General features: G+C 39.4%; 1 protein-coding gene across 1 annotated transcript in view; it reads right to left on the bottom strand.

Annotated features, from left to right (window-relative positions):
• PIP5K1B (phosphatidylinositol-4-phosphate 5-kinase type 1 beta) overlaps nt 1-18,233 on the bottom strand; it is a 153,086-nt gene that overhangs the window by 36,080 nt on the left and 98,773 nt on the right. The window contains exons 8-10 of the mRNA XM_018555659.1: nt 4,811-5,016; nt 3,480-3,563; nt 3,246-3,294 (exon numbers count right to left, since the gene is read on the bottom strand). Coding sequence (XP_018411161.1) covers nt 3,246-3,294; nt 3,480-3,563; nt 4,811-5,016 — 339 coding nt within the window. The remainder of the gene's footprint in view (nt 1-3,245; nt 3,295-3,479; nt 3,564-4,810; nt 5,017-18,233) is intronic.

Here is an 18,233-nt window from a genome sequence, read left to right as displayed (position 1 = left end):
TAAAACTGCAAATGTCAGTTATATGACAGAGTTGTTTTACATTTTTAATTGATAGCATATCTGCCCTCAACCTCTAGTAAATTATTAATTTGCTGTTCAACTGACCGAACTAGCTGGGAAGAAGAATTAGATATAGTTATCTTGTATCCTTCTGCTTTTATGAGATGGTAGTATCTGGAGATGGAAGTGACAATCCTTAATTGTAATGATCAATTCTGTTTTTTTTTCATTTTGGGATGGTGTGATTTCAGTTGAATAATAGCATTACATTTCTAAAAATAAAGCCCAAGTCCCTCTTTAAGACATTACTGAAAACAAAGTTATCTAAACTGACTTTACTGCCAAAAGCATTATTGGCAAGACAAAGTCTCACCTAGCAGAGTTGGATTTAATGAAGGTTATTACTCATGTGAGTACATAAAAGGTAGTGGCAGGCAGCTATTTACACTATAGGAAAGGCAGGCAAAAGTTGGAGCTTGTGTGATGAAGAGGGAAGAATGCAATGAAACACGCACAATGTTAATATATGTTATTGCGGGGTATATAAGTGAAAATAAGACACTGCAGACATAATACAGTTAGTAAAATCTACAACAACCTCAAAATAATTCTGTAGAATGATCAAGGTATAAACGTTCATAATTACACTAGCCCATTGTGCATGTTTATGCCATGTGCTTACAGCCCCTGGTACTGGTCATATCTCTCCTGAAATCTAGTGGTCATCCAGAAAATTAAATCCTGTATATTTAGTTTTCCCCTCAAGATAAGTCACCTAAGGCTGGCCATACACTGTAAGACGTTCAGCAGATTCATAGCAATCGGACAAAATATTTTCACTGTGTAACCCCATCAGATCGACAAAAGTCGATTGATGAATCGGCCGTACAGTGACTGCATTCAGAAAGTTGTTGTAACTGTGCATGTATTCTGGCAGCGGTGGGTGCGTGTTGTCAGAATACAATAGCTGCGGTGGGAGATTCATCCATCCATACTAAACAGGAGAAATCTGTTAGATTTTATTCTGTTCAGCCTGTGGAAAAAATCTAATTGTGTATGGCCAGTTTAAGCAAAACTGATGTAGTGCACAGACATTTGATAATTCACTAAACCGTCTTGGCTGAATAGAGCAAAAACCTTCCCAGGTTTATGGGCTCCTTAAGGTGCAACTGAAACCAAAACTTGTTTTTCTTTAGTTTCAGACAGACTGGAGAAGGATTAGGGAGAGTCACCCTCTCTAAAGTGCGACTGAAGCCAAAACTTGTTTTTCTTTAGTTTCAGATAGACTGGAGAAGGATTAGGGAGAGTCACCCTCTCTAAAGTGCGACTGAAGCCAAAACTTGTTTTTCTTTAGCTTTAGACAGACTGGAGAAGGATTAGGGAGAGTCCCATCTCTATTTGTTCTGGTGACTGTTATCACTGAAAGTGAAATAAATCACACATTTTGTGTTGTCATCAGAAAAGGAATAGATGGGGAATATTCCAATGGAGACACTAGTTATGGTGATTCTGCTGACCACCAGGAATTTCCCACTCTTTGGGGGGCGGGGGGGTTCACTCACTTACTGGTGTGGCTATCAGACAGGAAGTGAAGGAACATCTCCTGATGGGACACAGAGATGGCTTAAAAAGCTGACAGGGGTTACTGCATAAAAAAAAAAACAGGAGCATAAAGAATCTGGAGCAGTTGCCCAATCAGCTTCTCTCTTCAGTTTGTTCAGTTAAGATTTGAAAATGAAAGAGAGAAGCTGATTGGTTGCCATGCACAGCTGCTCCAGATTTTGTCTGCTCCAGTTTTGATAAATTCTCCTCATTGAGTTTAGTGGCATAAACTCTATTTAAACACAAATTACATTACACAGGGTATTGTACAGAAGACTTTAAACAAAAAAGTTCAAATCGAGTTTGATGAAATCTGCCAACAGAGTACAGACAGGATTAATTATGTTAAACAAAACTCCACAGCCCCCTACTTAACATTACATAGAAGGGGAAAGACAACTAAGATGTTTCAGCAAGTAAAAGGGTCAGCTGCAATTTTTTTCACAGTTATGTTACATGAATGGGAACATGTAACAAATATATAGTAGATGTTATACAAATTTGGCTAAAAAAGTTGAAATGGACTTTGTCAGCCATTAAAGGGTATCCAAACTCCAAACTTTAAACATAATTTAACATAACTTTTCCCACAGTCACTGTGTCTACACTTGTCGTGGAAATTTATTAAAGGGCACTTCCAAAAAGTTTGTGACACTTGACTACCACACCTATATAAGCTTCTTGGATATCCTATTTCAAAACAGTGGGCATTAATATGGAGTTGGCCCCCCTGTGCACCTATGACAGCCTCCACTTTTCTGGGAGGGCTTTTAACAAGATTTTTATTGTGTTTTAATTTGGAATTTGTGCCAATTCATCCAAAAGAGAATTTGTGAGGTAAGATACCGGTGTCGGGTGAGAATACCCGGTTCACAGGGTTCAGATTCATACCAAAGATTAAAAATAAGGTAAAGGTTAGGACTCCTTGCAGACCACCCACGTTCCCCCACACGAAATCATGTCTTTATGAACCTGGTTTGTACACAGTCAAGTTGGAACAGACTGGAAGCCTACAGTTTTTTAAAGAGATCTTTGTATGTAGTAAAGCCTTGTTCACACCAAATGCAGAGCAGATCCGGTCAGGTTTCTGCACACGCACGCTAGTCTTTTAGACGCGTTTTTTGACGCGTTTTTGATGCGTTCCGGGCTCTTTTTGGTTAAAAAAATAATAATAATTTTTTTAAAGTTTAAAATGGGCTTTCAGTGTGTTCCAGGCATTGGCATGCGTTTTTGATGCGTTTCAGAGCAGATACAGAGCAGGTAAAATAGGGCCTGCTGCAGTTTTTTCACCTGCTCTGGATCTGCTCTGCAACTGCACGCTGCGATGTGAACTGGAGCAAAAAATACCATTGGAATACATTGGACGCAGTTTTGATCCGGTCTGCACCTGCTCTGCTCTGGATCTGCTCCGCGCTACGTGTGAACAAGCCCTAAAGTTACCAGTACACTTATTGGAAACATCTGAACCCAATAATTTGGAGGTTTATCCACATACATTTGTCCATGTACAGTAGTGTAGGCATGACTGTCAAGTGTCCATAAACTTTTAGCCATTTAGTGGAGATTTATAAGGGGAAGAATTTACCATTGTTACTGCCATTTACCACAGAAGAAAAACATCTATACATATTGACAAAACTCACCCCATCATAAACTAACGCTTTCCACGAATGTTCTAACTTTTTCATCAACCTGGAGACAAAACAAACGAAAAGTAAAGCAAGCAGTATTAACTTTTCATGATGTATCAGATTTAACATTCTTTATATAAAATGTTCTACAGGTTAGGTACTGGAAAATAAAAGCATGACATAAGTGCTGTTATGGCGCTGCAGTGAAGGATGTGAAATCTGCAAATTCAAATTCTTTATACTTACCTATAGGACTGTAGAATGTCAATGATGCCCATGAAAAGGAGGACCTGCTCGCCCTTGTGGTTTTTCGCGGGAATGCCACCCATCCTATAAAATGTTAAATATCATTAGCCCACCATGGTGTTATATGTACATTACAGAGAAATATATTTATTCATAAAACATTCATTAAACAACTGTGTTTATTTACAGTATATGAACATTTTTTTAATACAGTTAACAAGACATCCAAATAAACTACAAATTCAGTTCAGGGTAAAGGATGGTGCTCACCTCTGCACCCACTGCTTAGATTCCTTGGTGACCCTGCTTAGATGCTGGCCACTCTCACTACAGAGGTGAATTGCCTTACTCCAGGGCAGTGGATTTAAACACAGGGCTATAATAGAGTGAATTATCTCACAGGCTGACCCCATCAATTATAATCCAAACAGAAATCATAGGTTTGGGAAACCCCCTTTTTTGACTTGACCCTCTTGTGAGTTATACAAGCATACAAACTATGATTATTAGACACTGAAAGAGAGAAAAAAGGGTCTGTGATACAAATATCAACTAATCATATCCCATCTCTCATTATACCAAGGTAGGTAAGACAATTAAGGTTTATTGGAATTACTGATTGTAACAACTCTACTTTTTCCCTTTCACCTATTATATACATGTCATTCTCAAATTGATTTGATTCTCTAATTCACTTTTGGTTACCATGGGGTTCATTATGAACATGGATAAAAGGGAAACATTTACTATACTGTGCAAGTATGCTTTTATAAGATGAACAAAAATATTTTTTATCGCAGAGCTTATCACTTAAAGGTAGCCTTGAATTACAGTATCTGCTTGCCTTTTTTTAATCTAGCGCTACTGGATTAGTTAATATTGCCTTTTCTTTGTTGCATGGCATATTACTAACTAAGACAATCTTGCTTTTTCGCAGCGACTTGGATCAGTAAAGAGGCAATTCATAGAACTATAATTTTTGTAGCAGCAAGCTTTATGTATTTCTTATGTACATTTATGCTATGGTGTTGGAGATTTATAGGAATCATGTACTGGGAGGAATATGTTGGCTGCCATGTGTGCCTTGGAAGCTCAGTGGGTGATTTACAGACAATAAAGTGCTCTAAACATATCAGACACCAGCAAGGCAAACATAGTTGAACAAGCTTTTGATTGCTTTGTCATTCATAAATTGCAGATAAGAGTTCCAAGTATTTTTGCAAGATGATATTTTGAGGCTGATCAAGTACTGTCAAGAATGCTCTTATGTATGAAGTATTGTCGCGTCAAATAAAGTTTCCAAGTTGTAAATAATTGCACAAATGACTTACGTGTCCTCACTAATGACAGTGTCCACAGCTTTCCCTGGTCCTTGTATAGACTCCAGTGCAGTGGAATACAGCACTTTTTGCACTGACGGTCGCTTGTTGTCTATGGAATACTGAGATGTCTCTCCTTCCTTGTCTTTGGATGCATGGTCGAGCACATGAATTCCCAGTAGTAGGCTGTAGTCCATGATTTTGAAACTTTCTAGTACCTGCCAAAAACAGGCATATTTTTTTTATAATAACAGCATGGCAGATTCAGAATAAATTGATCAAATTAAGGTGTGTGGGTTAGACCTAACTAATCATAAACGGCCAAATTGCTTATTAATAGTAGGGCATTCTTAGATGTTACATTGGTAAATGTTTACAGAGCAAAAAAAAATTAAAACGTGGAATATGCTAACTGTGATATACAGGTTTATTCACAAAAGGGTGAAGAGTTCGGAGAAGTGAATAATCTAGGACAACATAGCTGAACTGGAAAGTGAGCTGAATTGGAGAATTTTTCCAAATTAGCTATGTTGTCCTAGATTGTTCACTTCTCCTGCCTTCTCCGAACTCTTCATCTTTAGTGAATAACCTTGTCAATGTCTTCACCATGTTCTCTGTGTAAAGCTGGAGAAAACAATATGCTGCAAAGGAGGTACGAAGCTATAGTAGTTAGTTGCTCTTGTATGCAATGACCACATGGTGAACTCCAGTCATCAGACCAACACAGTAAATACATATTTGCATATTGATTCCAGGAACAGGCTTAGGTCTACAAGATTTGCCTCTGTATTTTGAGCTACTCTTCTCTGGAATTTGACTGACAGAAGACTGTTCTGTATTTAATTCAGTGCTAGATATATTTTGTATGGAAATCCACTTTAAAGTGGAACCGTACTCAAATGTAAACCTATATTATTATTATACAGGATTTATATAGAGCCAACTGCTTGCGCAGCGCTTTACAAAACTGAGGTGGACAATAGTTAACAATACAATTTTAGTACAGGGGGTAGGAGGGCCCTGCTCCTGAGAGCTTACAATCTATTAGGCGGGCAAGTGATACAAAAGGTAATAACAGTTTGGGATGATTTAATGGAACAACTGAAAGGACGGTTATATCAAGGTGGAATAGGCCTCCCTGAAGAGATAAGTTTTCAAGGATTGCCTAAAGGTGGACAGAGTAGGAGATAGGCGGACAGATCAGGGTAGGGAGTTCCAGAGGATGGGAGACACCCTGGAAAAATCCTGGAGGCGAGCATGCGAGGAGGTGACAAGAGAGCAGGAGGTCTTGGAAGGAGCGAAGAGCGGGTTTTGGTGATATTTTGAGATGAGGTGGGTGATGTAGGTTGGGGTAGAGTTGTAGATGGCTTTGTAGGTTATTGTTAGTATTTAGAATTTTATACGTTGGCCAATATTAACAGTCTTGCTGGGATGGACCAGGGATGATATACTTACCTTTCTCTTCAATGATGCTCACATGTGTGAAAGCCTAGAGGCTTGCCTATGTGACTTCTGCTGAAAGGTCGGATCAGAGTTTGAATTGGCTGATTCTCTCATTAATAAGACACAGTCACTTTGCTCATTCAGAGTGGTCAGCTGGAGTTGGTGCTTACAGGGAGCAGTGACGACGTCCTTAATGTGACAGTGCTTAGGCCTAGTGATTGTCAGCTAGACATGAGTACTGTCACACGCTCACCCATAACTGGAATCCTCAGGTTATTTGCACCGGCTAAAGTAGCTGTAACAGGGCGTGGCTGGAGGGATGAGTATTAGTGGTTCGCAGGAGGGAGGGCTTTTCACAGAAAATATTATTTCACCCTGAATGAAAAAAGTGGTAGTGTCTCTTTAAAAAGAGATTGTTTAACCAAGTGCCTAGGCCAGGAGTAAGCAAATGCCAGCGGTCCAGTTGTTGTGGAAGTCCCATGAGACCACAGGCATGACTCCTGGATGCAGATGCATGATGGGATTTGTAGTGTCACCACAGCAGGAGGGCTGGATTTTTCCTATCCCTAGTCTAGACCATCACATATTGTATGTGTCTGCAATGAAGTGAGCCTCTGCAGGAAAAGTAAACATTTCATTCCTTCTATTACACTTTATCCATACCAGCTAGACTGTTAACATGGATTTATGTTAACATTTGAGTATGTGCCCCTTTTAGGCTTTCATGAAGCCTTTTTATGTAATATAAAAACTAAATAACACTAGGGACTATTCTAACTTTATGCTACTAAATTAAATATATTTAACAGATTCCTCCATCCATGCTTTCGGCCCACCTCTGAGTAAATTTTTGGACCCAGCAGTGCTCCCCTGTTAGAATATGGACAGCTACTGGTTCTGGGACCAAATCCCTGCTCACAGATAATGGTACTGATGTATTCTCCTATGAGTAGTCTGGAGGAGAAGACGTGACACAAAAATGCATTGGTGAACCAAGAAACATGTGCTCCCAGTCTAGCTGTGCAGTGTTGCAGAGGTGTGTAAATCAATTTCCTGTACAGAACTACAAATCATTTAACAGGAATCATCAGTGTTGTGTCTGGTGTACTGATTTAAAATAAATACTGCAATAATAATACAAAGTATGTGCTCACAAAAAATACTCCCTTTAATAGTCCACACAGTATGGTTGGGTGTGTGTTGCAACAGCCTCATGTGTGCGCGAGATGTCTGTTGATCTGCCATATAAACACAGGTGTGGCAAAGTCACCGCTTGACCAACTGTTACTAAACAGTGTACAGCCCTAACTACAAGTGAAACTTATCCTTACAACTGCTGGATGACAATGCATTTTTTTTTCTAAATCAATCAATAGCCTTTAAACGATTTGTTTCTGAATGTTTTTTCAGTTACCCTCTAACCCTCCAGCATGTTTATGTGTCACTGTCCTTTTAAGAATGACAATTCAGAATGAGTTCCTGATATGGATGTTTGTTATTCAAATTAGAAGTCATTCAAATGAGCATAGGGTTTCATTTCCACCTCATTTTCATATGGCTGGAATGCGTACCACGTCTGCACATTAAAGCAAGCTAGTACTTCAAAACAAGCTTTGTGACTGTATTTCTGTTTCAGCAAGCAGCACAGCTTAAAATGGACCTTCATCCATTTAGACACCTCCCCCCTTCCTATAACACAATTGCAGGATTACCTTTTTTACATTTTTAATAGCTTTACTTTCTCAATCCTCTCCATGATGGGGGTGACATATCCGGCTCTTGCTGCCTCCAGGGATGTCTATGCCACACACCCCAGAAGGCAGTTTGCGAGATCTCACGCATGGGCAGACAGGTTGTGGGTCTCTTGCAGGTCTATGGGACCTAGCAAAGACCTGCAGCGTGTCTGCACATGTGCCAGCTCCTGCTTAAAAATGGCATGGGACCTGGATAGGTGGATCACAGAAGGACAATTCTAGATTTGCTGGCAGGCAACTATGCCATCTGAGCTTAAACCAGCCCATGAGGTAAGAAAGAGTTTAAAGCAAATCAAGCCCCAGGGGGTGTAGTCCCACTTTAATGCAAAGATTAAAATCAACATATACAGATACATTTTTTTTAATGAGGTGCCATCGTTTTATCATTTCCCCTTAACCTGTCTAAATAGTTGACATTTTAAAATGATTTTCAAAGGAAAATCACTGCTGCTTAACATATACAACTGGCACAGTAAGGTCTTGAAAAAACAAAAATCATTATGCACTAACATTTTCTTTATTACATTAGATCAATGTGTCACCTTTTAGATGTTATTATTCTATGTTATAACAGATTGGCACAATATATGAATTCAATTCAAATTACAGGTAAATAAATATATAACCAGGGGGCATATCCAGCACCATAATAAAATTCTGATGTTGTTAGCACAGGCTTTCCTAGAAAGCAGGGACAGTTGTTAATTATATTTGTGGGTTGGCTGATGTGATAGGTTGTATGTCCTGTGGTAAACCAACTTCATTGTGTGCAAGTTTACAGAAGTATTTTAGTAAACTTACATCAAACATCACTATGCGAATTAGTTACATCGTTGTTTTTAAATAAAAGTCCCTTTGCTAAATGATATTGAATACTATGACCTCTTTACCCCTCTTTTAATATATTCAGGTTTACCAAGCTATTTTGTAAATATAACCTCTTACCTCTGTCTTTTCTTCCCCTGTTATTTAAAAATAGACCTAATCCGATCTAAATAAAGTTCTGTTTACATTTAGCTTGTCTGTGTCTGCATTGTAAGACAAGGAGTGAAAACATGGAAGCATGGAAGGCATCTGCTTCATGTATCTGTTTGATTTGGGCTTGATTTACGAAAATGAGAAACATGGTCTACTGAAGAGAACATAAACCAACAAAATCCCAAACTAAAGATTGAGTGGTTGAAGGGAACAGTTTCATGTTCCTTAACTTTTTTCATGTTGCCGTACTATATCAGATCAGGCCAGAAAAACAGGTAATTTATATGCAATATATATATATATATATATATATACACACACACAATTTATTTATTTTTTTCACACTCAAGGGCCACTTTATTAGGAACACCTTGCTAGTGCCGGGTTGGACCCCCTTTTGGGATGGACATGGTCAGCAACAATACTCAGGTAGGCTGTGGCATTTAAAAGTTGACCAATAGGTACTAAGAGGCTGAAAGTGTGCCAAGAAAATATCCCCCACACCAGTGTTTTTTCAATCTTCTATTGTACAATTTTGATGAGTTCTTGCAAATTGTAGCCTCAGTTTCCTGTTCTTAGCTGATAGGAGTGGCACCCGGTGTGGTCTTCTGCTGCTTTAGTCCATCTGATTCAAGGTTCGACGTGTTGTGCATTCAGAGATGGTATTCTGCATACCTTGGTTGTAACGCGTGGTTATTTGAGTTACTGTTGCCTTTCTGTCAACTTGAACCAGTCTGACCTCTGGCATCAACAAGGCATTTTCGCCCAGAGAGCTGCCGCTCACTGGATATTTTCTCTTTTTCAGACCATTTTCTGCAAACCCTAGAGATGGTTATGCATGGAAATCCCAGTAGATCAGCAGTTTATAAAATACTCAGACCAGCTAGTATAGCACCAACAATCATGCCACTTTCAAAGTCCATTTTCTTCCCCATTCTGATGTTCAGTTTGAACTTCAGCAGATCGTCTACATTTCTAAATGCATTGTGTTGCTGCCATGTGATTGGCTGATTAGATATGTGTGTTAATGAGTAGTCGAACAGGTGTACTTAATAATGTTGCCAGTGAGTGTACATACATAGTTGTAATCAAAATTGTTCAACCTCCATTGCAAATCAGGTGTATTGGCAACATTTACAGACTTTTAGCTGTTTGCAATGAACAAATCAAACAAAAGCAATTTTAAATAGGTCAGCACAATGAATGTTTCAAGTGGGCAGTCTCAAAATGATTCACTCCCTTCATGGCAAGCATCTTTAGTACTTAGCAAGAACACCCTTTTTATGTTATGACCTACTGCAAACGAGATGCATAGCCAACACAAGCTTCTGGCATAGTTCCTGAAGAATCTTAGCCGATCCCTCAGGAGCAATGGCCTCCAGTACACCAATATTCTTAGGTTTGTGTGTTGCAACCGCCTTCTTCAAATCCCACCAGAGATTTTCTATGGTGTTCAAGCCACTTGACTGTGATGGCCACTGTAGAATCTTCCAGGACTTCTTTTGCACCAAGTCTTGGTGGGATTTGAGGTATGGTTGGGATCATTGTCCAATGACGACCAAGCTTCAGCTTCCTCACAGGACGCCATGATGTTTTCACCTATGATTTATTGATACTTCAACAAATCCATCTTGCCTTCTACACACTGCAGGTTTGCAGTGCCAAAGGATGCAAAGCAGCCCCAGTACATCACCAAGCCACCATCATGCTGTAGGCAGAGTGTTCTTTTCAGCAATTGCTTTATTCTTCTTCCTTCAGACGAACCGCTGATCCATAGGGCCAAAAAGTTCCAGTTTTGTTTCATCGCTCCAGAGAACAGAATTCCAAAATTTCTGTGGCTTATTTATATGATTTTGAGCATATTGGAGTCGACTTTACTTGTGCTTTTTGGTCAGTAGTGGTGTACGTCTTGGAGTTCTGACATGGAAACCCATTGTGTTTAGTATGCAACTTACTGTGCAAACTGAAACTTTAGTAGCTGTTGCCACCAAGGCTTGCTGCAGGTCTTTTGCAGTCCCTGAGTAGTTTTTCTTAACTTGCCTTCTCAGAAACCCGGTTGCAGCCATTGATAGCTTCCTTTTTCTGCCCTAACGAGGTACTGTAACCACTGTTGCTTTACCTTTGAACTTGCAAACTATGCTTCCAACGGTGTTTCTGGGAACATTCAATTCAGTGCCTTTGCTATCTTTTTGTATTCTGCTCCTTGTTTGTGAAGGGTGATGATCTCTTCTCTTAACTTTTTGTCCATTCTTTGACTTAGCCAAATTTCTAACATGCAGTCAAACGTGACACTCAACCAACCCCTAGACACTTCAGGTATTTCTTGTGTTCTAGCTCAAGCACACATGGTACAACTAATGGAGCCCTTGATTAGTTGTATCAGGTGTGCTTGAAACAACCCTTGTTTTGCAGATGTGTGCTCTTGTGAGGGATTCTATTCAGGGGGTTAAATCATTTTTAGACTGCAGAAGTGATTAAAAATTGCTTTTAAATTAACAGTTAAACAGTTAAATTTGGGGAAATCACTTAAACATTCTTTGTCTTAACCCAGGGGTAGCCGAACTCCGGCCCTCCAGCTGTGGTGAAACTACAATTCCCATAAGCCTTGTTGAAATTCTCACAGCCACAGGCATGACTCCCGGAGAAAGATGCATCATGGGATTTGTAGTTTCACCACAGCTGGAGGGCCGGAGTTTGGCTACCCCTGTCTTAACCTATTTTAATTGCTTGTGTTTGATTTGTTTATACAAACAACTGAAAGTTTGTAAATTTTGCCAATAAACCTGATTTGCAATGGGGGGTTGAATAATTTCGATTACAACTGTATACATACATACAAATGTTGCTTGAGCGCCTATTGAAGACATATGTTGTAGTCCCACTGTAGTCACTGGGATTGAAAAAAGGAGCAAAATTTGTTCTCATAAGGATACAGACAGTAAAAAAAAAAAACCTTGCCTACTCTAGAGAAAACAATATAAAAAACTTTAGCTACCGTATATACTCGAGTATAAGCCGTCCCGAATATAAGCCGAGGTACCTAATTTTACAAAAAAAAAAAATGGGAAAAAGTATTGACCCGAATATAAGCCGAGGTACCTAATTTTACAAAAAAAAAAAATGGGAAAAAGTATTGACCCGAATATAAGCCGAGGTACCTAATTTTACAAAAAAAAAAAATGGGAAAAAGTATTGACCCGAATATAAGCCGAGGTACCTAATTTTACAAAAAAAAAAAATGGGAAAAAGTATTGACCCGAATATAAGCCGAGGTACCTAATTTTACAAAAAAAAAAAATGGGAAAAAGTATTGACCCGAATATAAGCCGAGGTACCTAATTTTACAAAAAAAAAAAATGGGAAAAAGTATTGACCCGAATATAAGCCGAGGTACCTAATTTTACAAAAAAAAAAAATGGGAAAAAGTATTGACCCGAATATAAGCCGAGGGTGGGAAATGAGGCAGCTAATGGTAGATAGATACCAATAAAATTACATTAATATTTATTTAAAAGAAAAATAACCTAGCTCTGCAAGTGGAAAAGGGGGTACAGGGCTACATATCATGTACTACGGATCATTTAACCCATTCATGTTAGCAGAGGATCATTGTAAATGTATTGTTGCAGGCACTCTATATGTACATGTACTATATACTACATATAGAGTGCACTGAACAATAGATTTACAATTATCCTCTGCTAATATGAATGGGTTAAATGATCCGTAGTACATGATATGTAGCCCTGTACCCCCTTTTCCACTTGCAGAGCTAGGTTATTTTTCTTTTAAATAAATATTAATGTAATTTTATTGGTATCTATCTACCATTAGCTGCCTCATTTCCCACCCTCGGCTTATATTCGGGACGGCTTATACTCGAGTATATACAGTAATTTGTCAATAATTTTTGTAAAGGTTTAACTTGTGACCGTTGCCGAGTTTATACATAGGCACAGACGTCTGCATAACTGCTTATGTCTATATTGTACACTGGGGCTTACATTATCCCTGTTTCCTTGCAGAGGCCGAAGCTGCTTCTAGAAACCAAAAACAGGTGTCAGCAGTACAATTAGTACGCTTCTCTACTATCACAATGGAACAGAAATACTCTGCAGGCTCAGTATTGTACTACACTGCCAGAATATATATTGGACTATAAAAGCAATAAATAAACCACATGTGCCTACCAGGAATAGATTCAATTCAAAGCTCAATCTGACTGTGTCTGGGTCAGTATGTGGTGTGAGGGCGAATGTGAACAATCAGATGTGACTGCGCTGAAAGGAAATGAAATATCCCTGTAAGCTGGTTTGGACTATATAAACCACCCACTGTCCAGTTTGATCTGCAGTGATAAAGCACAATTCAGAATGTCTTTATTGGATCTAATTTACCGCTTTCCAGCATGCCAATCATTATATATTACAAGGCTGAAAAAACCTGTTAGATTGGATTACCGTTGCTGAAGGGATATCCAGTTAATAATTAGATTAATCTTTCCCACAGGTAAAATAACAGCAACATCTGAATAGAAGTCTATTTTAAAGTCAGCAATTATAAAATATTAAAAGTATTTTGTTGGTGTGGTTAGTTTACACAGGACTGTCAACCTAAATTAACACCAAATGCATGCAGTTTAGTGGGCATTAACCATTAAATGTTTTAGAGCTCCTTCACACCAGATCAGGGCCACGTAAATCTCTCAGGAGCCTAAAGGGACAGAGTCCCTAGTTCCTTGAACTGGTCATAGACTGATAGATTTTCATACAAATGTTCATACAAAAAAATCTGTTCGGGAATATTTGATGATAACATCAGAGACTTGATAAATACTGTTCGAAAGTTCGTTTGATTTTAACATTTGATTTTGGAATGAATGGTGTTTCATTAACAAAAACCACATTCACTGATAGAATTTCATTCGTTCGAGAAAAAAGTTTTTTTCTGCTCCTTCGAATTTTGGTTGAAAATGATCATCTATTTGATATCATTAACTATTAGAACAGTGTTTCTCCACCTTTTTTCAGTCACTGTACCCTTTAAAAGTATGCAAAACCTCAAAGCTCCCTTGTCTAAAATGTAAAAATTACGCATTGTCCCTCCAAACTCCATATCAGACTCTTATCTGAGATAGGGTGTCTGGTATGAATTTTAAGGGGGGACCCCATGCAAAGACACAGGAAAAAAAAGGCGGTACCCCCCTCACACCAGTCCCCCCTTCACATTAGGAGCCTCCTTCACATCAGAGCCCCCTTTACATAAGGGGTCCCCCTTTAACACTAGTAGCCCCTCTTCATATCAGAAGCTCCATCTTTCACATCAGGAACCCCGTCTTTACATCAGAGGCATGCATATTTTGAGGCACCCTTAAGGAGATCAGAAGGCACACTGGTTGAGAATGGCTGTATTAGAATATCAAACAAACGTTCCATAAAGATAAAATTTTTCAAATAAATATCTACTTGTGCATGGCCAGTCTTACACCATTTGAATCCACACTTTCTGCACCCTAAGCCACATCCTTTTGCACTGATTGAAGGCCAACTTTTTACTGGAGTGAGGAACAGTTGATTATAAATGTGCCACATGTGGTATTCGATATGTTTATTATCATTATTGTCTTTTTATATAGAAACTAGTTTTTTTGTTATTTTTTTTTATTCTCTAGGATTATAAGTGCTGCCTCAGAGTGGTTACTACTTCTACATCTCCTAATTGTTATTCACGCGCAGAAATGTCCTGCCTTGTCCCAAGCAATCAGCCTACACCATTCTTACTTACCCCTTGACAGTCCCTGGGTCTATGCCCACAGACCCTCTTTCCCTGTTCTCTTGTTGCTGTCTGTGCGCCTAATCACAGGATTTCCCCTCCCTTCCCTATGCAAGTAATGGGTCTCTGCAAGAAATAGATTCTGTACCCAATGCTAAGTGTTCTTGGGATACAGGCCTGAGAGGGGAATGCTGTGTTATGTATAATACACTGCCTCTGTACCGCTGTGGGAAATTTTTACAAGTAGCATAGTGTTCCAATCCAATACACGCTAACTGCTACTCATTACCAATGCTGCTAAACTATACCTGCTCTCAGGAGGGGTCCGGAGAGTATGGCAGGAAGGTGCAGGCCTTAGAGGGGGTATGGGCGTCAGACTTCCTGCCTCTGAGATGCAACAGGAAGTTAGAAGAAACCTCCCAATGTGAGGGGTACTCCCTTCTTAGACAGAACAGGTGTCCCCATATAACGATTTCCCCCCTACATCTTGTTTTGGATTGCTCCCCACTTTCTTTCTCAGTGCCAATTGGCATCCGTACAAAGGAAAGAATGTATCCCCCCCGTATACAGCCATGCACAGGAAATAGACATTTTGCAGATGTGTATAATCATGTATTGCTGGCATTTGTAATCCTCTGTAGCTGAATGACATTCTCTATTGCTGTATAACCATGTATTGATGGTATTTGTAGTCCTCTATAGACAGTTTCCATTCTCCATTGCTATATAACCATGTATTGATGGGATTTGTAGTCCTCTATAGCCAGTTGCCATTCTCCATTGCTGTATAATCATGCCTTGATGGGATTTGTAGTCCTCTATAGCTGGTTGCCATTCAGCATTGCTGTATAATGTATTGCTGGGATTTGTAGTCGCTCTAATGCTTGGAGTCAGTGGCAGAACTACCTGGGTTGTTCCCCGACTGTCCTAAAATCATTAGTCTGTATTGTTTTAATAAAATTCTCACATGACACTAAAAAAAAAGGTATCGGTAATTGGTATAGGCGAGTACTTGAGAAAAAAACCTACTGTCTTGAAAAAATGGTAGCCGTGCATCCCTACTGACCTCTTTTCCAGTCTGTGCCGATGAAAAGCATCTCCACAGCATGATGCTGCCCCCACCATGCTTCTCTATAGGGATTTTGTTCTTAGGATGATGAAATTTTTTGGGTCTGCGCCACACATAGCATTTCCAATGATGGGTAAAAAGCTAAATTTTAGTCTAATCTGACCAGAGAACCTTCTTCAATGTGTTTGTGGAGTCTGCCACATGCTGTTTGGGAAACTACAAACATGTATTCTTCTTCGTCCATAAAGCCCCACTCCGTGGACTCCATGACTTAAAGTGGTCTCCTCTGTGAACCTTTGCAGCTCCTTCAGTGTTATCTTTTGGGGTTTTTGTTCCCTCTCTGATTAATGCCCTTTTGTCCTGTCAGTGGGTTTTAACAGACAGCCTTCTCTTGTCAGGTTTGTAGTGGTGCCATATTCTTTCCATTTTGTTATAATGGATTTAATGATGCTCAAACGAATGTTCAGAGTTAGAGATATTATTTTACCTTGATCTTTATTTCTCTACAACTTTGTCTCTTACCTGTTTGGAGAGCTCCTTGGTCTTCATGTTGCTTGCTTAGTGGTGTTGCAGACCTGGGGGGCTTTCAGAACAGGTGTATTTATATATAAGTGGACCTTTATCAACTAATTATGGGACTTCTGAAGTTAATTAGTTGGCCCACACCTTATGCAGGGGTTTCATAGCAAAGGGGGTGAATACTTATGCACAATCCAGATTTAATTATTGTTTGTGTTATAATTAGGGATACACCGATACTGATACTAGTATCGGCATCGGTGCTGATATCAAGTATTTGGGCGAGTACTTGTACTCGTCCAAATGCTCCGATACTTACCCCTGATATTGAAACTTCCGGTCAGAGGAAGATTTCCTCTTACCGGCAGTGCCGCGACGGAATATGGACCGGTTTCCCGGGCAATCAGGAAGCATGATTCCTGATTGCATGAGCATTCCATGAGCTGGCTCCATGCTGTTTGTCTGGCGCCATTTAGCTATTCACTCACTGCCATTCGGCCTCTATGAGAATAGGGCGAACGGCAGTGAGTAGACTGCCGGAGGTTTGGCTCAGCCGATCCTGATGTTGGATCGAATGAGTCGAACGGCTCCTTCACTTCGGCTCAGCCGAACTTGCTGAGCATGTTCGGCTGAACTGAAGCCAGGCGATGTATGGCTGATTTTACTGGTTAATTTTGGTTTCTGGTTTGTTTAATAAAGTTTGGTAAGATTTTTAAGTAAGGTTTTTTTCCACTGGTTGGATTAATAAAATGATGGTGAATAATGGTGAATAATGGTGAATATGGTGAATGAAGGGCTACAGCAAAATTTTTGCCACACGTCTTTGTCATGTCTTTTTATTGATAATTTATGTCACAGAGTCCATAGTGGACACAGGGGATGCTATGGTAATAGCTCGAAAAAGAACTGCTTCATGGAACTACTATGTAGGCTGGGAGCGCTGTCATCATGTCGGTGAGGAGGAGAGAAGCCGCCCCGAGGAGTGCCTGACTCAATGGCTTCATTTCCACTCGCCCCCACGCAATTTTCACTCGCAACTTGCGAGGAGGCGAGTGCAAATTTTGAGCCCTGATATACAGTATATTTGAACACTCAAATAGCGAGCCTCTTTTCTCAGGGTGTTTAATCAGGGAAGTGAATCAGGCAGTCAGTGCTAATTACGTAATCCAATGGGTTCTTCTCTTCCATTCTCCTTGTTTATTATTGTTAAAACTGAACTGTCTCTGACAGTCCTTCATTTTAGCACAAGTAAATAATGATGAGGGTGTTAGAGTGTACTACAAAGCTACTTAACATAAAGCTGAACTCTAGGCAAAGGGCTGAGTACACCAGTGAAATATATCTAAGTGAGCTGTTTTGCCTAATGATTTGTATGACTGTCAGTCCAGTCCTTAAATTTACATAGCCCTGTTGTACAGCACAGCCAGGCAAATGACACCACATTCTCTTTCAAAATTAAGGAATACGATGGTATCATCTTCCAACCCCTGCCTGATGACTGGACAGTGAAAGAGCAGAAACAGACTGATGAGATTAGCTCTCTAACTTTGCTTTTTCCTCCTGTCAGCATGTTCCTTGTCATCACAGCTTTGCTGTGCAGGGGACAGCAAGAGGCAGTTATCAAGTTGCATTCAGTGACTTAAACGGCTTGTATTTCAACCATTTTAGTACAGGTCTACACACACACACACATATATATATACAGGTGAAACTCGAATAATTAGAATATCGTGCAAAAGTTCATTTATTTCACTAATGCAACTTAAAAGGTGAAACTAATATATGAGATAGACTCATTACATGCAAAGCAAGATAATTCAAGCTGTGATTTGTCATAATTGTGATGATTATACATTAGGTAAATATACAGTGTGTATATATATTGTGTATATATATACAC

This window comes from Nanorana parkeri, unplaced genomic scaffold, assembly GCF_000935625.1.
Source record: "Nanorana parkeri isolate BGI_ZX_2015 unplaced genomic scaffold, ASM93562v1 scaffold206, whole genome shotgun sequence".
Classification (NCBI taxonomy): Eukaryota; Metazoa; Chordata; class Amphibia; order Anura; family Dicroglossidae; genus Nanorana; species Nanorana parkeri.
The sequence above is the reverse complement of the archived record's forward strand: the minus strand, read 5'-3'. Positions and strand labels throughout refer to the sequence as shown.